This window comes from Hydra vulgaris, chromosome 06, assembly GCF_038396675.1.
Source record: "Hydra vulgaris chromosome 06, alternate assembly HydraT2T_AEP".
Lineage (NCBI taxonomy): Eukaryota > Metazoa > Cnidaria > Hydrozoa > Anthoathecata > Hydridae > Hydra > Hydra vulgaris.
This window is the reverse complement of record NC_088925.1, coordinates 32,999,852-33,021,945: the sequence shown is the minus strand read 5'-3', so window position 1 is coordinate 33,021,945 and position 22,094 is coordinate 32,999,852. Positions and strand designations below refer to the sequence as shown.

Below are 22,094 nucleotides of genomic sequence, written 5' to 3'. Positions count from 1 at the left end.
CAATTAGGCACAAGATGGAACAGTGCTCTCTTTATGATGGAATCAATTAACCAGTTATTAGATCCTATAAAAATTTTACTTAAAAAATGTGGTAGACAAGACCTTTGTTTAGGTAATGATGAACAAGCCTTGATTTCAGAATTGGCTAAATTTTTAAAAGCGTTTGAATCATTAAGGGGCAACTACCCTCAAATTTTTTCAAAAATTAAATTTTTTTTTCTTCTAGTAATTGTTGACCAAAATTTTATGTAGATTTTGAATCTACAAAAAAAATTATAGATTTCTTTATAAGTTTTTGCTTAATTTATGTTTTTTTGAACCCAAGTAAAAAGTTGCATAGCAACGCGTTGCTATGGGGGTGATTATTTTGTTGGTGAACTTATTCTGGAGTATTGTTTCAAATATATTTTTTGATTTATATCCTCTTTGCTAAATAATATTCTGTTCCTTATTATTTTCAAACATTTACAATTGCGATTTTATCAAGTTATCAAAGCTAATTTATCTAACAGCAGAAACGAAAAAATATGATAAAATCCTTTAAATGTTTTGGATGATTTGGATGTTATTAGAAACACAAAAATGAATGATAAAGTAAAGCAGAGAACAAAGTACCACAAAAAAAGAAAAGTATTTAATGTGGAGAAAGATAAAAATGCATGTAATGTAAGTAGATGTGAGTTAAATTTTAGGCGCATCCGCTAAGAAAGTTAAATTCATTACTAATGAACTAAGTTAAAACATTAAAAAATTAGTGGTTGCAGTATTATAGACACTGAAATTTTATCTAAAGTTCTTTCATTGTTAATGTGTCCTCAATGTGAAAACTGTGCAGTGTACCTAGGTTATCACTATGAAAAAAAGAAAAGACTAGCATCGTTGCTATATTTGAAGTGTACTACACTATCTTGTGGTTATAAATATGAATTTTATACATCAAATAATTGTGTTAAAGGGTTTGATATTAAAACAGGACAATATATGCAATGAGAGTATTAGGACATGATCCTACTGGAATTGAAAAATTTACTCAGCTTATGAATATGCCTAAGCCCATGACACTAAAAAACTATACAAAAATAGCAACAAAAACTGGACCAGGAATTCCTGTTGATATTATTCACAAAATCAAGCCAAAATATGCTGATTTAATATATGCTGATTTAAGTAAAGATTCTGAATAAGTAAAGTGTCTGCATGGCAAAACCCAGAATTGTAATGAGAGTTTTAATAATTGAATATGGGAAAAATTAAAGTAATTATGTTGGTTTAGCCAGCTTAGAGTTCTTAGATGTACGATGCAACAGCATCGTACATGCTGTTGCAAATTATAACATTGGTATAAAGTCTGTTATTTTAATTTATGAAAAACTAAATATGAAACCAGGACATTTTACATTAGCTGGTTGCAGACTCATAAACAAAAAATGAATAAATCTATTATCATTTAAATCGAGTGAAAGTTTTAAGATTAAACAAAAGTTGTTACGACGTCAAATATTGTCAAAGAATGATCACCAAAAGTCAATAAAAAAGGCCAAGGAATATTATGAATCTGGTAGTTTTTAAAATATTCTTTTAAAAAGTAATTTTTTTAAAGAAATATTTATAAAATGAACAATAATTTATGATTTTATTTTTTGTTTTGCGTTTTCTGAGAATTTGCTTTTTAAACACGCCGGTAAAAAGATCTTGAAAAGTATACATGCTATCATTATGAATTTTTCAGGGACTGTTCATTTTGCCAATATTTATGATATGATCGGAGTAGAATTTCTAATATGACTTAAGATTTTGAGTTAAGTTTTTTTCTTTGCATTTTGACCTTTTTTTAAAAAACCTAATATGTCTGTAGCTTTTTATGGAAAAAAAATATTTATTAAAAAATCTGCTTCGTTCATATCACAAATTAAGATATTTAGAACAGTTCTGCAAAACTTCATTCACACTCCTTTACTCACAAGTCTTTATTTTTTAAGGGTAGTTGCCCCTTAACCCATGTGATCAGTGCTGGAAATTCACTTGCTATTTTGCCATTAGTCAAACACAAAATACTAAAGCTTCTTTCAATTAATTCTTGTGATTTTAATGAAATAAAAAAACTAAAGTAATAATGCTCCAAAAAAATTGACCAAAGACTTAAGTTGTCAACTTCTGCATAATTATGCTGTTTTTTAGATCCAGCTACAAAAATTTTATATAAAAGAGATGAAATAAAGGAAAGTTATATGGAGAATGCTTTAAACATAAAAGTGAACCAATTGGGTTTAATTCAAGGTATTCTATGTCTATACAACTAATAACATCAATAAAAGAAGTTTTTGTTTTGGAAAAAATTACTGAAACACAAATAAATTTTATTATAAAAACTATTAATTTTTTTACATTATTTAATTGTATAACATGGAGTAGTTATTTATAATTGTTAGACATTTTGAAATATTTTATTAACTTATTGAGTTTATCAAGTATCATTTGTTCATTACTGATATCACTTATTATTGAATTTATTTATCTGTTTTTAGTTATATCGGAAAATAATAAAGATTTAAAAACATGTCCTAGTGCTAAGCGACAACTACTTCAAGAGATGAAGAAAAGCGTTCTTTAATTTTAAGAATTTAAGTTCGTCCAACATGGCTCTCTTTATTCATGGCAATATCAGTTTAATTTGATTTTTAATTTTAATTGAAAAATAAAAGTTATCTTAATTTAAACTTAAATTTGTGTTCTTTTTGTCGAAAACAATACTAATTATATTTCCGAGCAATATGCACAGCCAGAAGCCAGCCACTTTATTGGTCAGCCAGTTTATTGGCCAGCCACTTTATTGGTCAGCCAGTTTATTGGCCAGCCACTTTATTGGTCAGCCAGTTTATTGGCCAGCCACTTTATTGGTCAGCCAGTACCAGCTTGTCAAGTTGCTAAGCTTTTAGCTGTCTGATATAAATGTCAGCCAGCAGGATACATGTTCTAAGCATGGCTTTAAACTCAACAAAAAACTAATAACATTAATCTTTAAATATTACATACAATATTATTTGTAATTACTTTTATTATCTGATGGAAGATCATTAGTTATCTCATTTCATGCGAGAGAGTTAGCCTAGCGGATATCATAAAAAAATGTCAGTCGAGTTAATATTAAACACTTTTTGAATTTTTTTTTATAAGCAAGATATACCACGGATGCAAACCACAATGTTTGCGTTGTAAAATGTTTGCGTTGTCATGTTTCGGGTAACAAAGCAATAAAAATATTTTATTCTGAATCACTTTCATCACTAAAACTATGATCTTTATCTATATTCATCAGTGGTAAAGGTAGAAATTCTTCTTTTTCTTCACTCTCACTATCTGAAGATATATTTTCGTTTTTCCACATTTTTGCCATTTGTAGCAATTTGAAATTAGGTTGATCAGCGTCATTGTCTGGGAAAATGTAATCGTAATACTCTTCCCATCCAGCGTCCGACTAAAATTTAAAAGCGCAAGAAGAGCAAATAATATAAATGAAATGAAAAAATGAGAAAAAAAAAAAAGAGTTACCATATCGTCTGTTTGAACTTTTCTTCTTTTTTTAACTTTTCGCGGCATCTGTTTGTCTATGGCCATCTGCGACGCACTGGTTCCGTGTTCATACTAAATAAATATTAACTAATTAAAACCACAAAAATTACCACATTAATTTTAAAGATTTGTTGAATATGAAATGACAGCACGCTACTTATAAAAATAAACATTTACATAAGTCTTATGACCAAAACATAAAAAGTCTTTTAAAGTTCGATTACATTTTAGTAGATTTTATAGATTTATTTTACAATGACAATATAGACATTTTCACAGATCAGTTAATCATGTATAAGATGCGATATATTAAATATGTGACGCGACAAAATTAAAAAACATAAAAGTGCTGAGTTTATAAAATTTTTTAAAAACGTGGTTAAAGTTAGATTTTCTTCAATTTATCGATGTTCACGCGATACATCGACATCAGAACGTCTTTTGTTATTAAAAAACTATAAGAATAAGTTAAACATTAAAAAATTGAACTAATGTTATTTTTGACCCCCATAATTTACGATACTTGCAATTTGGTCTTGATATTTAAAAAACTGCGCAGCGAATGGTTTTGTTTATAAAATTCGCAAAAGTAAAACTATAAAATAAATTTAAAGAGAGCCAAAATGAGATAACTATCTTTATATCTACTAATTAAAGGTGTCAGTCAATATTCGAAAGTAGATTTCATTGATTTTTCACTGATATTTCCCTGATCCACTTCACGTTTTTTCTTGCTTAATTTAAAGTTACCCAAACTCAACTTTTAAATAAAATGCTCTTTAATTGCAAAAATATAAACATTAACACAACCCACATTTAAACATTAACACAACCCACATTTAAAGTATCAAAAGAAGTTTAAAATGTCGAATAAAATTTTATATTACGTCTACAATATAAAATCTATTTAAGTTACGTAAGTTTGATGAAGAGCAAACTTCCAGGATTTCTCCCTGATTTTTTCAAAATTTTACCCGATTTACCTGATTATTCCCCAATTTTTTTTAGATATCTAAATTCGCTGATTTTCCCCTGTTTTCTCTGATCTGGCAGACATCCTGTAATTGTAACAACTTTTACTTAAACGCTTGAAAAATGGAAATAAAATTACTTTGTGAGGATTCAGCTTGGCTTAGTTGCGCAGCGTCACATGCAAAAATAAAAAGAGAACAACAAAAATACTTCAAAATTTTTCCACGCCTCAAGCAACATCATTCGTTCTTCTTTGAGATTATCTGCTTTTAATGCTTTATCACCACGCTTAAAAATACTTCTAAAAATGTAAAATATATATTATAAAAAGTTTACAAAACGTATAAAAAAAATCACATTAAAATGGAAAAAATAACTATTAAGGATGAAAAATAACAACTATTAAGAATAAAAAACAATTACCTTGCTTGTTCAATGGCTGCATCTTCACCAGTAGTTGATTCGAATCGCGCATAGCTGATCCATACCTTAATACATAATTAAAAAATAAAAAAAAATAAAAAAATTTAATTATAACGTAACAAACGATTACTTATTCTTTTATGTGAAATTTAAAAAAAAAAAGCAAACATTTCAAAAAATCTATTTGAAAAATCTTTAACATTAAACCTTCATATGATTGGTTCGTTTCAATAGCCTTTCAAAAAGTTGCCGAGTATTGTCATATTCTTGCTGAGCAATTTCAAAATCTATGTAAGCTTTCCATAGCACCTTAAAAAAATATAAATATAAGTGTTCCATAACATCTTAAAAAATATATATAAAAGTGTTTCATAGCATCTTAAAAAATATAAACGACATAATATATAACTAGCACACACAAAAAATTTTATCATGAATTTTTACTTTATAAAAAGTTAATTTTACATTAAAATTTTAACACATAAATATACAAGAAATTTTACAGCAATACTAACTTCAGGCATATCTAAAAGCGACTGACAGACTGCTAGCTCATAAATAGCTCGAGCGCGATCAATGTCTCCAAGTATAGTTTCCATTTCCGCATACTTAAAAGTATAAAAAAAAAAGTTAAATAAAAAAAAATCAAAAGATCAAAAAAAAAAAAATTAATTATTTTAAAATTTGTATTACAAGATAATATGTAATAAATATATATAATATGTTTATAAACAAAAAAAAAATCTTATACTTTAATCCATGTTGTGCAGTTGGAAGGATTAAATTCTAAAAACTTCTCATACAATTTTCGACAACGGTCAAACTCACGTAACTATAAATATTATGAAATAAATTATGATTACTGTCGAGAACAAAAAACACCTGTAGATAAATATCGCAAGCTTTCAAATTCTGCAAACTGCCGCCGCACAGTGACTCAAATTGAAGAAAAAACGGCAAAAATTATATAACCATTGCATTTATATATGTATTAAATGAATACTTGTTTTTTTTTTTGTCAAAAACTCAACTATGTGATTTAAAGTTATTTTTACGCGCAACAACCAGCAAAACGTGCGCGTATCCAAAAAATACACGCATATGAAATTAAATTAATTAAATTTTAATTTATAGAAAACTTTTATTTTTTATTTTTTCAAATTTATGTCATCAATTGTTACCAAGCCCATCCCCTTTTCCTAAAAACAATGATTGAAAGAATTATCTTCAATAATAATATTAAAAAAAAATAAGACATTAACAAAGAGTATATAATAGTAATGCTCTGAGCATTACTATAATAACTATTTTAAATTTTAATTCATAGAAAATTTTAATTCAACAAAAAAAAAATTATGTCATCTATTATAACCGGGCCTCTTCACTTTTGATAAAATCAATGATTAAAAGAATTATCTTAATTAAAAACAAATTCAGACATAAACAAACAGAATAATAATAGTAATGCTTTGAGCATTACTACTATAACTATTTTAAATTTTAACTCATAAAATTCAATCTTTGATGGGAAATTTAACTATAATTAAAAAATTTCACAAAAAAAACATGACCGTTTAAGAAGAGAAAGAACTTCTATTAGGAGCAATTTCCCATTTTCACATATATGGTTTTTGAATTGAATTCTCAACTGGATCTTTTTTTATCATAAGATTAAATTGGTTTTTCATAACTTTTATTGAAATTTTAAATGATTAAATCTTGCTTTTCTAATCTCTTTGTTAAGAGCCTCTAGTGATTCTTCTGAATAAACTCCAATGGGAAGTTTTAATGCATCGGCGATATGTAAACCATGTTCTAAAAGTTTGTGAATGCTTGGAGGAATAACATACCAATTAAATTCAGAAAATTTTCTATTTGTTGTACCATTACAATATTGTTGAAAAGAGCTAGGATTAACATCTACACCAGTTATCTCAGATAAGGTATTCAATTCCTCAAAGATTCTTCTGGCAGTATTACCATTATTAGTGTTTCCAAAACCTTGTTTTGGAAACAAAACATGTCAAAAATAAGTCTTAGTTCTTCCCTAAATTGATTTTGGATAATTGCTTTTCTTTCTTTAACTGATTCTTTCTGCTCAGAGATTTTAGCATAAAATGATCTAATATTCAATTTATATCCAAGGTGAAGAATGTACTCAAAACATTGTATCTAACAGTGAAAAGGCGAAACGCCAAAAAATTAGGCTTTATTATTTATAGGTCTATATCTAATTAATTTAATGTCATTCACCTCTGTTGGCTTTGCTGAACATAGGTTACAGCTTTGAGAAGAGATAGTACTTGTCAGTGCATTAACATCAAACATAACTTCACATCAAACATAGTCAAATATAAATTATACTTTATAATTACTGTCAATGTATATGACTCAGTCGCTTCTGACTCCAAACTTACTACAAATGGTTCAAGTTTCTGAATCTCAATTCGTAATCTTTAATTAGCACATCTGTTTCCTTCTTGTACTGCAAACATCTGGTCTGCAGAAATGTGTACTAGATAGTTTATTATTCTACCATATTACTGTATCATTAACAGGCAATTTTAAGAGGCACAATAGATGTTTGGAAAATACTTTCTTCATTTTTTATAACATCATCTAGAGTTGTATCTAAATACTTTTGTTTATACAGACTTTAGCTAGACACTCCATCAAAACCGCCTTTGAAATGCATAATTCCATTAGTGTCATTAACTGATAATTCAAATTTTTTCTTGCAACTATTTAGACTCAAGATTCTACGCAGTGTGTGATTAAAAAGAGATTGAAGGGAGCAAACTGCAGATGCTTCTGAAAAAATCATATTATCAGAATAGCATTTCTTTTTTTCCGTTCAAATTTTATGAAGAGACGGATAGATGTTTGCATTTTGTAATAAGGAGCTATTTCTTATTATGTGATATTGTTCAACTTTTAGGCTGAGAGCATCTTCAACTTCCATTTTAAAAGGTTCATGCAATTTCATTTGCTTTATCTGGGTCCAAACTAGAGATGTGCTAAGTCCCTGGATATTTTTTGTTATGCTAAGTACCTGATAATTTTTGGAGATGCCTGGCTACCTCTGAAAATGCTAAGTAATTTTTTCCAATGGTCAAGAATCCTGGAAGATGATGGGTACTCTGTAATTTATAAATGTTTACAGGGCAATTTGAAACAACTCGGTACCTGGTACACTGCAAGGTTTTCCAAGTAACCCACACCTCTTTTTGTGTTTCTGGGTTGCCAGGCACTTTTAAAATTAAAAAGCACCTCAAAAATAACCAGGCACCTCCAATAATTACAAGGTAAACCAGCACATCTAAAAAAGTCGCCTGGTACCGGGCCTATCTCTAGTTCAAAGCCTTCTTTACTATAAAGATAAAATTGTTTCTATCAATGTTGCATTCAGATGCTGCACTTGTTAAAGAAGCAAAGGTCAATGCTTCATGATTATTTCCCGCTAAATCAGCAATTTTATCTCTTTTGCTTCGTTGACCAAGATTTTCCCATATTTTATTATTTCTACCAGGACCTTCTTTAAATTTAATTATTTTAACAAGATCGGGAAAAAAACTCCTCCTGTAAATAGAAATTTAATTAAATAGAATTATTGCATAACAAAAATTATTTGCAAATAACTTTGTTTCTTTACCTGCAGCCAAACACACTCTTTTAAAATCAATCTGTCAGATTAACTTTATTTAAAACTAGTTCTTTAATTTTTTTCATGTTTTATATATTATCTATAACATGAGACACAAAAATTATCAAAAGTTTAACAATTTTATTATCATTTACATTATAGCTATTTGAGCAGAAAAGTTATGAAAGTTATGTTATTGAGCAGATATGAATGGGCAGTTATGACGGAGCAGAATTTGTAAATTTTTTGGACTATACATTTTAGATTTATTAAGTAAAATAATCAATATAAATGATTTAGGCCTTTATTGTGACGATGGTTTAATAGTAATGCGTAAAAAATCTGGTATACAGCTCGATAAAATTAAAAAAGATATTATAAAAATATTTAAAAATTGGCTTTCAAATCGATATAAACATAAAGTTAAAAATTTCTTGATGTCACATTTAACTTCTCTGAAAATTCATATAAGCCTTTCAAAAAACCACACAATGAATTATTGTATGTTAATGTTAACTTAAATTATTCACCCCAAATTCTAAAAAAAAATCCCGATTTCAATTAATAACAGGCTAAACCAAAACTCCTCTAATGAAAATGTATTCAATTCCTCTCAACGAATATTTGAAGATGCCCTTAAAAAAAATGGTTTTGAAAATTTTGAACTAAATTTTGACCCTAAAAAAAAGAATACAAAAAAGCGAAATAAAACAAGAAATGTAATTTGGTTCAACCGCCCCATATAGCAAAACGTTTCCACTAACATAGGAAAAGTGTTTTTAAAATTAGTCGATAAGCATTTCTCGCTCTTTAATAAATTATATAAAATGTTTAATCGAAATACAATTAAAGTTAGCTTCAGTTGCACAAAAAATATGGAAAGAATTATAAAAGGTCACAATAATGCATTGTTAAACAAAAAAGAAATCCTAAATGAAAAAACTACAGGTAACTGTAATTGTAAATAAAAAAACAATTGTCCAATGAGTGAAAGTTGTTTATAAAAAAATGTGGTATACAAATGTGTTGTTTCCTCTAAGAATGTACCTGATAAACCATATATTGGCATAACAGAGGGTGAATGGAAAAATCGTTTTGCCAATCATAAGCAATTTTTTAAAAATAAAAAATATTCAAAAGACTACATACGAAAAATTCATTTTATAATAGTGTCAGCAAATTCCATAAATGTGTGAAAATTTATGGTAGTTAAGACATTTGCGACTTCCTGTAATATAATTTTTGGTATAAATTGAAGTTTTATTAATTTGATCATTCATTTCTGATGAGTCTTTATTGATGAAACAAAGTGTTAAATGAGAAAAATATTCATTAAGTGATTTTCTACTAATTTATATATATATATATATATATATATATATATATATATATATATATATATATATATATATATATATATATATAATTAAAAATTGTAAGTAATTCTAATACTCTTTTTATAAAACAGTTTATATTTAAAAAAATTAAATAAAATTTACTTGCTCCAATTTTTTTCGATCTTTTATCATATACTTGCTAAATATAATATTTAGCAAGTAAATAATAAAAGTTTTATTTTAGATTGGAGCAGGTGAATTTTATTTCATTAAATATAATATTACTGACAGTACTAAAAAATACTAAAACCAGCGTGGAGTTATGGAATAGTGATCAACCAAAATTCTGTTTCGGCCAAAATTTCAATTTGAACTGATGCGGAAATTTTCAGGTTCAGTACTTTTTACAAATTCGGTAAAAAGCAAAATTTTGGGTGAAATAAATACCCCAAACCAAAAAATTTGTAAGATATTAAAGATTTATACAATTTAGAAAAATAGTTATTTTTGATAATTAAAATTTTTTTTTTGATAATTTCCATGAAAATTTTGAGAGTTTTCACAAATTGCCTCAAAAAATTCTTGTTTTGCAGAGAAAATATGCCAGTTGTTAACTTTCACTATTAACTCATATCACCAACTTATGTGTTAAATCTTAATTTGTGAAACACATGTAATAAATTCTAACATAACACACGTATAAAAAACAACAAATGTAAAATTTCTTTTTTAAATAAAATTTTCGAATGAAATTTATTTTGACTAGCCGAAATGTTGATATTGGTTTTGATAAAATATTTGCCGAAATTTCGGTTTAGGCACCAAACTAAAGTACCCAAAATTTTGGTTTATTTTGGTTTTGGCTTTTTTTCTGTTTCAGTCGATCACTAATATGGAACACATTTGTTCTTGTACCATAAATAATGTATCGATAATAAATCATTTTTTTTCCTCATGTTTTACTTCATGCTGAGTTAGTGAGCTTAAACCTAATAATCTTTAGAAAAAAATCTTCCATTGTGAATTGACACAATTTAAATAAACTAATAAAAAAAACTAACACTTTAACTACTATGTCTCCATAAAATAAATTTTTAAAACTGACTATTTTATCAAACATTTTTTTCATAAAAAAAATCTGGAAATGTCATAAAAAAAAGCATTATTAAAGTGCTTCAAATCAATTCACAGCCTTGCAATGGCTTTAAAAAGTTTTATATTGTTATGCATCTGGCCTTACTATCATTAAAAGTTATTTGTATTTAGAAACTATAGACTTCAATTTTTTTCCTTTTTTGCCACTCTATAAGGATTTTGAGCCACTGTGCGTCATAGTGCAAAACCTTTCTGGCTGCTCCTGACAATGTTATTAATTTTCTAGTAAATTACATGGAAAATATCAACAAATTAAAACCAAAAATAAATAAATTGTAAAGGATTTTTAGAAATATAATTTTCAATCAATAGAGTTCTAAAATATGAAAGTCAATCCTGCAAAATTGTTAATTTGTTTTTTCTTATAGCAAAGAATTTTTCTTTTATGTGTTACAATGACAGTTATTTTTAGCAAAACTTCACAATGTGTGTTTGGATACAAATAAAGTTTGAAGCAATAAAAGGAATAACTTTGATCAGAAAGAAAAAGATTCTAACTAAATAGTTCACCACAAATAAGAATGCCATTGACATCCGATTTCAAATACTTTGAAGAGCTAAATATAACTTTATCTTTTCTTTTCTGTAAACTATAAATATTATACAAATAAATCTCAATTTCAAATCAATTTTCAAGCTATGTATTTTTCTATGATTTAAGTTGTGCCCGAAAGAGTAATAAACAAAGCAACTTCTAATTTTTTCAGAAGAAATTGAATAATTCTTATATTTTTATATGTTTCATTAACTTTAGTGGTTAATCTCAGACTTTACTTGTCCCTCTGCCAAATCCTTTGCTTTAATAATGGCATTTTTAAAACCACATTTTCTGTAGTTCTCAAAAAATAAACAACAAATTTTTTTATTTATCACAAACCTTCATTGAGTGATGTAAAGGAAAAAGAAATCATGATGTTCATTTTGAAGAGTATTTTACTTGACTTTTTAAAAAAAAATGTGCAATAACTCATCTGGTCTCTAATATGTCTAGGCAAACAACTCTGTAATTAGGTACAAGAAAAAAAAGCATTTCTTTTACTAACAATATTGATTTGAAAAAGAGCATCATACCAAACTTACTAAAAAGACAAGAAAAAAAAATTAAATGTAATCAACTAAAGTTCTCCATCGACTCATTAGAGATTTCACATCTTTAGAAAAAATTTGAGAAAAAAATATCTGAAAGAATAATGAAAGAATACGAAACAAAGATTTGATTGAAAAATGCTTAAAGTCATTTTGTGTTAATTTCTAATAGAAATTAACACAAAATGACTTTGAACATTTAATAATCAAATTTAAATTCTAATTTCTTTTTTCTTAAGATTACTTTTTCTTTTTATAATTTTATTGATTTTTATTTTTTGGCTGTAGTTTAGATAAGTTTTGTTCGCAATATTTAAAATTTTTTATATATATATCAAAACAGCTTTGGTCAAGTTGTCAAAATAAAATATCATATTTGTAGGCAAGCAAGACATGCAACCGCACACATTTTCTGGGAAAGCTTAATACATAATTTTTTTTTAAACTTATAAACTATTTATGATTGCAAGTTATTTTTCTCTAACCTGAAGTTCAAGACTGATGTACTCACGAAACAGTTTATTCTTTGGACATTTGCCAATACTAGTTCCCTAAAAAATATTTTTTTCTATAAAATATATATCATATTTTATATATATTTTATTTACAATAAAAAAAAAAAGTGATTAAAAATTTATGACCAAAAGGTTTTGTTGAAAATCTGATAAAAATCAGAATAACAACTGACGTAAAATCATGAATTATAAAACCCCCTTACCAATACAAAAAAAACCAGATAAAACCTCCTTACCAATGCTAGTCTTGCAGCTTTAAGATTCTTTTGACGAACTTCAAAGTAGGCATATAACAACCATATTTTAGCAAATGTAAACTGAAAAATTTTTTTTTTTTACATTTACCTAGTAATAATTTAAAAAATTTAATAAAACGTTAAGAATAATTTTCAAGTAGTAATTAAAAGGTCAAAATTTTAAAACAATTTTTAAACCTTTTTATGTGGTATAACTTCTAAAGCAGCTTTATATACAAGTTTAGTGCGATCCATATCCTAAAAATAACTTTTAAAATTTAATTATAAAGAAGTTTAGTACAATCCATGTATAGTGCAAGTTTAGTGCAATCCATGTAAATGTATTTAAAAAAATTAAATGAAAAAAAAAAATAAAATAAATACATTGTTAAAAAAATATACACTTTTGATAATCAGGAAAAGATAAAACTTTTTTTATATATGTGTACTTACCAAGATAAACTTTTTTACAATATAATACATTTATAATGAAACAAATTTAAAGTTAAATTAAATATTGTAGCGCAAAGAGCAGTTTTTTCTCCTGCTACATAATAATTTTATATTATTTTTAATAAAATTTTTGTTGTTGTTGATATTAACAAAGTTTATAAAAAGTTTTTTATATTGAATGTTAATATAATACCAAAATATTTTTATATCAAAAGTTAATATCATAACAAAACACATTGTACTTGGTTTACCTTTTTTACATCATAAATATATATATATATATATATATATATATATATATATATATATATATATATATATATATATATATATATATATATATATATATATCCGAGTTTGATCCCCACGATGTCCCTGGTAGTACTGCGACTTGTTTCTCCACGCAGCAGCCTTGTTCGTCAAGGTTTGTGTTTCAGAGTTATAGAGTTGAGAGAGGGTTATTACCACAATTAAGTAGCCTCCTTGTCTGTAGTGGCCTTCTGGGCCTTGGGGAGATGAATTAAAAAAAATATATATATATAAATATTTTCCCTACAAAATTTATGATATAAAAATAATAAACTAAATGAAATTAAAAATAACAATGACATATTTACAACAATTTACTATATAACACATACTAGTACCATGGCAACCAAAGTGATGCTGCTTCATTTGTTTTATTGTTCAATAATAAGAAATTTTAATTTATTTAATCAAAAATTAATCAGATAACCCACCTTTTAGTTACTTTAAATGCTACAAACTCACACGTAATAATAATAATAATAAAAAAAATTATACAGATTAGTAAGTTTTCAAAAGGAAACCTTAAATATCTACTAGCTTTTTAACCTAAGAGTTGAAAATTTTTATAAGTGCAGAAATTAAAATTCCTACCTTATAGGACCTCTATCTAACCAACCTTATAGTAATCTCTGTCTAACCAAGGTTTTTTAACTGCAAAAAGAATACTGTCATATGAGTAACTGACAAGACTATTTAGATCAAATTTCATTTGATCTAAAAGTTCAACCAATAAACTTTTTAGACAATGTTAACTTGTCTCTAGATCTTTTGAATTGAAAAATAAGAATGAACTCTTTATTTTTGACTTCTTTAAATAAATATATATATATATATATATATATATATAATAATATAGTAAACTTTATCACAGAGCAGCCGTAGCACAGTGGTTAGCGTGCTTGTCTCATAAACTAGAGATCCGTGGTTCAACGCCACCTCTGAGCAAGTTTAATAACATTGCTAAGGATGGAGGCGTAAACTTTTTTTCAAATGCTCTTCTGTGGTACTCTGTGATAAGACCGTAAGGACTTCTTAGGGCATCTAAATAATTTAAATATATATATATATATATATATATATATATATATATATATATATATATATATATATATATATATATATATATATATATATATATAAAGGGAGAGAGCCCTAAAAAAGGGACAGCATAATTTTTTTAAAAAAAGCAAAAAAAAACCAATCTTTTCTCAATTATTTTTCAATTATATTTTAAATATGTCTAATAATAACTTCTATTACACTATATCTGTCATTGAAAATAATAAAAAAAGATCAATAAAACTAAAATTGAAAAATTAATTTATTTAAAAAAAATGGTAAAATTGAGATGGTTTTTAATTTTTTACATCTTTTTAGTTTAATAAAGCATATTTAATACAATTACATTTTCCATTGTTACAACTAAAATTCAATCAGTTTCTAAATATTATAATCATTTTTAATACTTGGTCACATAACCTTTTGCATCAATAACAGCTTGACATTTGTGGGACATGCTTTCAACTAGTTTTGTCAACAAGCTAATATCCAGCAAATTCCAACTATATACAAGTGTCAAAAATAACTCATCTTCATTGCTAGATTTTCTGTCTTTGAGTTTAGAGTCTATTATAGACCACAGACTCTCAATTGGATTAAGATCAGGTGATTGTGCCGGCCACTCAAAGGTAGGTATTCTAACCTTTTGTATATATCTTTTATTTTTTTTGCTGTATGCTTTGGGTCATTGTCTTGATAAAATATAAAGTTTCCGTTTGGAAAGAGATGTGTTATACTTGGTTTTATTTGGTGAACTAAAATATAATGGTACCTATGTTGGTCCATCATTCTTCAACTTTGCACAGGTTGCCCACTCCATGAACAGCAAATGCACCCCAACCATGATTTTTTTGTCATGTCTTACTGTGGCACGTGCGCGCTGTGGATTATATGGTTCACCTTTTTTTTCCAGATTCTTTCACGATTACTATATTTTAGCACAATTGGTGACTCGTCAGTTCATATGACATGTTTCCATTGATCTAAAATCCAGTTTAAGTAATCTCAGCACCATTTTAATCTCTTAACACAATTTTTCTTGTTTATAAATTATTTTTTTGTTTTCCATCCTGAAGTAAACTTTTCACCTTTATTCTTGCAACAATTGTATTGTTACATAAGTGTTCAGGGTTTGGAATTTTATCCATATATGCATATACAGTTAATTTAAATATTTTGTTTGTGGGGGATTTTTTTCAACAAGAAAATCAGAAAGAAAAAGTAATGAAAAAAAATATTTTTTTAAATTTCTTTTGTACAAATACTCATCAATTTATGATCCAGGAACATGAGGTCACAAAAAAGTCATAACCCTAATGCATATAAATATGTGTATGCATATTAGGGTTATGATAAAAAGTAATTTTTTGGCCTGTAATAGGAATAAATGAACATTTTAATACTGATTAAGAAAATTACATTAAATTTGTTCAGTTTATAAAATTTGTTCAGCTTATAAAATTTGTTCAGCTCATAAACATTTCCTTCTTCCAGTGTTTATATTTGCAGTGTCTGCTACAATCATCTTTATACTCTTCCATAAATTGTAACACCCATTATTGAGAATATATCTTTAACAACAATACCTGCTTTTCTGTCTGGTAGATTTACTGCCTGTAACTTAACTTCTCTTTGTTTATTCTTCAACACTAACACTTGATATTCTTAGTGACTAATATGTTAACAATCAAAATGCAGTGAAGCTTTGTAAATGTAGTGTTTTCTTCATTTCTTTATTAAGTTTAACAGCTTCTTTAATAGTTGATTTAAACATACCAGGCGGTATGTTCAACCTGAGATGAGACCCCATCTGTCAAAAAATGGTTGCTGCTTTGCTGATAGATAACTTTGAAGATGCTTGTAATTTGGTTGCAGTTTTAGTTTTGCTGCAGTTCATGGTGGTACTTGTGGACTGTTCAGTCTGGACCAGATACTCTGGCCCAGACTCAGATTTGGAAGTTAACATTTTTGCTGTTGCTGTCACTTTTGTTGAAGTAGGCTTCAAGGAAAATTTTCTCCTTTTGAATGGATGGATATTTTTTAAGCTAGCAGCCTTTCCAGTTATATATATGACAGTTAAAAATATTTCATGCTCTTTTTTTTAAATAATCAGAATAAAACCCATTTTTATTACTTTTGAGCAAAAGTTCATTTATGACATAGGAGATTAATTATTTTACAAAAAGTTAAAAAGTCATAACCCTAATATGCATATATATTAATATTGATATATATATATATATATATATATATATATATATATATATATATGTATATATATATATATATATATATATATATATATATATATATATATATATATATATATATATATATATATATATATATACACACATATACTGTTTGTATATATATATATTGTATATATGTATGTCTGTATGTATGTATATACATATATATATATAAATATATACACATACAATATATCCACGGTTATCGGTACCAATTTAGGTACCAAACCAAAGTTTAATTTAGACTAAATTTGCCAATAAAAATTCACGATTCTTTGTATCAAAGCAAAACACAAAAACATGCTAGCTGAAAAACACACTATTTTTATTAATAAAGTTAAACAATGCCATTCTTCATGCTTGTTTAAAATTGTGTTTCAACTTTTTCCACAAATAATAAATGAAAAATTACAAACCTAAAAAACGTAATTTTTATAAATTAAACAAAATATGCCATGACCAACAAGTAATAAACTAAAATATTATTATAAATGTAAAAAAACAATGGCATCATCTAAGTATTTCAAGCCAAGGATTGTAAACATTTAAGTAATTAAATAACTAGATAAATAACAAAACAATAAGCCATGACTGAATAATCACTCTTATTTATAAACTTTAACATTTTTATAAATTAAACAAATATGCCATAACTGAACAACAAGTTGTAAATTAAAATATTATTATACATGTAAAAAAACAAAACAACAACGGCATAATTTAAGTATTTCAAGCAAAGGATTGTAAACGTTTGAGTAATTAAATAACTAGATAAATAACAACATTTTCCACCCAAATCAATACTGGTCTACACAGTTATTCCTTAAGTTACTTTCTTTGCCATTTCCAGATTTTCAGATAGAAACACTAACATATCAACATGTTCCTGACTCAGTCTTGAGAGTCTTGGGCTAACAATGTACCCTGCAGTACTGAACACTCTTTCAGATGAACAGCTAGATGCAGCAATGCAAAGGTACTTCCTGGCAAACTCTGATAGTTGAGGTAGAGTACCCATATTTGTTTTACACCAGATAAGTGGATCATCCTCAGCACTGACCTCAGGCATCTGATCGTACACCAAGAATTCACCATTTATCTCGTCACTTGCAGAAAGAGGTGCATGACTTGAGGATGCTGGCTCTCCTTTTTCTTTCTTTTCCCCTTTGTGTGGTGGAAAGCAGAAACTTTAGGTCATTTTTGGATTTGTTTGATGGCCTGACTTCTTTACTTGACAATTCTCTAGACACCCGAGATGCAATTCCTTCTTTTTCATTGCCCATTTTTTTCACCTCATCCAGGAGAATTGGCTTCACATCATCCTTTAGAGAGACAAAGCTGTTCTTAAATCGTGGATCAAGGCAGGTTGCAGTGTTCAAAAGAAACCGTAGCTGCAGGTCATCATAGCGATGCTGAAGATACTCGTGTATCTTTTCCTTCATCTCTTGGGCTAATGCAGAGTCACTTTGTTCATGACTGAGACACTCAAATATCTTCCAGAGTAACGGCAAGACTGAAAACAGGGTGGTATGTTTTTCCCCGCTTAGTGCATCAGTAAAGGGACAGAGTGGCTTAAGAACTGCTTTAACAGTCTCTAAAACTGTAATATCTGAGTCTTTTGGCATCAGATGCCATTTTTTCCTGTCTTCAGCCAGGACAGTACAGACAACCTGCTGCTGCTCCAAGAAACGTTCCACCATATCATATGAAGAATTCCAGCGAGTGGGTTCATCATGAATGAGTTTGTGGTCTGGAGAGGACAGATCTTTCTGTTTCTTGGTCAGCTGGCGTGAAAGTTTTGGGGATCTTGTAAAGGCAGAAATAGTTTTTCGAAGCCTTGACAGCACTGCAGACACCCTGTTTATGTCTAATGCCTTATTTACAGCAAGGTGGAGATTGTGTCCAAAACAAGGAATCCAGGTGTAGTCCTCAAAGGCTTTTTTGTTATTTGTGGCATTGTCTGTTGTGATGCCTGACATTCTTGCAATGTCCGACTTCCAGTCTTCAAGTTTTTCTTCAAAGGCCTCCTTCAAACTTTAAGCAGTGTGGTCTGTGTTGAGACCACAACAGCCAAGACACCAGGATTGCAATTCCCATGATTTAGTAATGTACTGCAGAGTTAAAGACATGAAAGTGTCTGCAGTTCTACTTGTCCAAAGATCTGTTGTGCAGCTGTAAAATGATTTGTCTCTGAGATGCTGGATTATGAGGTCTCTGGTGTCATTGTACATGCGGGGAATCTCAGTGTACATAAAAAAGTTTCGACTTGGAAGCTGGTATTTTGGGTTGAAATGATGGAGCATTTGTTGGAATCCACATTTTTGAACTGTATAAATGGGCACTTTATCAATACATATGAATTCAGCAACAGCTAGGTTCAGCTTTCTTGCCTCAGGTGAGTTTTTGTCATATTTTTGTTGCCACTGAAAAGCTTCTGTAACTGTTACCTGTTTATGAGTTTGCGGGGGTGTTCCATGGTCTTCCTCAGCTTGCAGCTGTAAAAGGAAAATATAATAAATATACTTTATAAGTATAGAAGTCAAAAATGAGCTAAGTCTGAACATATGAAACGTTAGTTTTTCTCTAAATAACAAACCTCAGCTTTTATAATAGCCTATATAATAGCCTATATAAAGCCTATATAAACAATTTTAATAAATAATTAGTACTTGTAAAAAGATTAAATATTTTAAATTTTGTTAAAAAATACTTTTTGTATAAAATTGTTTAATCCTTTACAAGGTAGGTAATTACATAATTTCTATTAGTAGCACCATGGAAGTAAAAAAGTAAAGGATTAGAAGGATTTTCCCAATAATTAAATATAATATATGTAGTTTTATTTATTTTATAAGTATGTATTTTTTATAATAAATTTAAAACTATTTCTATAACTAATTTTATTTCCATTTTTATAATGCGATAAAAACTTTAATACTTTAATCGAAAAAACTATACATAAAACTTTATTCGCTAAAACGTTTTCTTCGATAAATATTTTTTATTTTTTTGGAATTTTTTTATTTATTTTTTTGAAGAAGGAAAGAATCAGCAAAAATATATATTTATATTATCTTTTACTAAATCATAATTTTTTTTATTAATTTAAATCGTTTAGAACTATTTTTAATATTAATTTTATTAACAACAACGACTTTATTCAAAACATTGAACGTTGTTCAAAACTTTTAATGCTTAAACGTTTTAATTAGAAGTCACTTAAAAAGTTACATTTCGCTTTTGAAGTCACCGATTTTATTTTCTCTGTAAAGTCATTCTATTAAAGACGTCAAAATCTTTTTTACAAATAACTTTTTACAAACGACTTTTTACAAACGACTTTTTATGAGCGACTTTTTAAAAACAACTTTTTACAAACGACTTTTTACAAGAGACTTTTTACAAAATTTTTTTTTGAAAAGACTAAATACAAACTACTTTTTACAAATTACTTTTTATAAGAAATACTTATTAAAAGAAAAGTCTTAACAATAGGTTGTAAAAAAACGTAAAAAAAGTATATATTTTTTAAATTTAATTTTTAAGCTTATTATTGTTATTTTAATCTTTCTGTAAGACTTATTTTTGGCTGTTTATTTCTATCCGACTGGTTCAGACATTCAAATTAAAATATGATATATAATTCATAACAGAAGCTCTATATCTGAAATTAGTTTGAAACTTACCTGCTTGAACTCTTTCTTCAGATCCGGGTGTCGGTCTTTGAGGTGTTTTATTAAGTTCGATGTGTTTCCTCCTTTTGAGTGAAAACTTCGGCGACATCGTTTGCAAATGGGTTTTTGATTATCAATGATATTCCCCTTGTCATCAGCCGCAAATCCAAAATATTTCCACACATGGCTCTTTCCTCCTTTTTTCTCAACAAGTGGATTTAGAGCTACCACATCAGCTGCACCACCGGTCGCCATTTCTCAGCAGTTTAATAAAGAGGACGCGCTACTGCAGGCATGCGCATCAAGGAATCGGGTTTGAACGGGTCTTCGGTACTACCGGTACTTAAGAAAACTTGGTACCGTGACGTTTACATTTTTTTAGTACCGACTTGGTACCGAAGTACCGGGTCTTTTGACAACACTAACACATACAATATATATACATATATATATATATATATTGTATGCGTTATAAAAAATCATCAATATTTTTATCTTTGAACTCCCATATGTATTTTGAGGTTTTTTTTTTAATAAAAAAAAAAACTCAAATGGTGAAATTTTTTTTGAATAGCATAAAGCAATTTGTATAAACTTAGCTATGTTTTAAACTAAACTTTTTTTCATCATATATGCATCACTTCTGGAAGTTAATGAAAAAAGTTTAAAATTTTTGAAAAATTAAATTGAATAAAAAGATTTTTATTTAATTTAATCATAAAGAAAAGTCATTGGTTCAAAATTTATCAGGGCCACAAATTTAGTCTTCAAACTGTGCACGTGCTTGAAAAAAACTTGAAGAGCTTATTCATTCTGCATGTCCTTTATAATCTAATGTAATCTTTATGTCTTTCACATGAAATATACATGTACAAAAGAATCTGCTTTCACAGTCTAACGATGTACTAAGTTGTTATTTTTTGGTGCGCTAATTTTTAATCTTGCATAGAAATTTTCTGGCAAGATGCCACTAGTTTACTTGTTGAATGATATCATAAACAATTATTTTAGGCATCTTTAATCATGTAGTATTTTCAAAGATTTGGTGTGAACCATTTTAAGTGATACTTAAGCATAAATAAAAACAATATAACAAAGATTACAACTTATCCCATAACTCAATAAGATAAATTGTGCTCATATGTTTAGAAAGATCCAGTTTGTAATTTAGTTTTAACCAAAATCCAATTTGTTGTAAAATATTTTCAACAGCTCAACAAGTGGACTTACATCTCTATAAATCAACTCAACAAGTTGATCTTGTTAAGTTGATTTTATATCAACAATCTTTATAAAAAGTATATAATTTACATATCTATAAAAATTTACATCTCTGTAATAATTTATACCTTTATTAAAACTTACATCTCTATAAAAACTTATATCTCTATAAAAACTTACACCTCTATA

At 27.5% G+C, this 22,094-nt stretch overlaps 2 protein-coding genes across 2 annotated transcripts in view; both read right to left on the bottom strand.

Annotated features, from left to right (window-relative positions):
- Nucleotides 1-2,991: 2,991 nt before the first annotated feature.
- LOC100208284 (crooked neck-like protein 1) overlaps nt 2,992-22,094 on the bottom strand; it is a 28,074-nt gene continuing 8,971 nt past the window's right edge. Inside the window, exons 13-22 of the mRNA XM_065799892.1 lie at nt 13,136-13,195; nt 12,938-13,018; nt 12,672-12,737; nt 5,717-5,797; nt 5,481-5,573; nt 5,173-5,274; nt 4,966-5,030; nt 4,753-4,843; nt 3,550-3,642; nt 2,992-3,475 (exon numbers count right to left, since the gene is read on the bottom strand). Of these exons, the coding sequence (XP_065655964.1) occupies nt 3,263-3,475; nt 3,550-3,642; nt 4,753-4,843; nt 4,966-5,030; nt 5,173-5,274; nt 5,481-5,573; nt 5,717-5,797; nt 12,672-12,737; nt 12,938-13,018; nt 13,136-13,195 (945 nt within the window). The 3' untranslated portion in view covers nt 2,992-3,262. The remainder of the gene's footprint in view (nt 3,476-3,549; nt 3,643-4,752; nt 4,844-4,965; nt 5,031-5,172; nt 5,275-5,480; nt 5,574-5,716; nt 5,798-12,671; nt 12,738-12,937; nt 13,019-13,135; nt 13,196-22,094) is intronic.
- LOC136081784 (E3 SUMO-protein ligase ZBED1-like) lies at nt 18,922-21,083 on the bottom strand. Its single transcript, XM_065799893.1, has 2 exons — nt 20,697-21,083; nt 18,922-19,505 (listed from the first exon to the last, which is right to left on the bottom strand). The coding sequence occupies exons 1-2, from the start codon at nt 20,937-20,939 to the stop codon at nt 19,047-19,049; spliced, it is 702 nt and encodes a 233-aa protein (XP_065655965.1). The 5' UTR covers nt 20,940-21,083; the 3' UTR covers nt 18,922-19,046.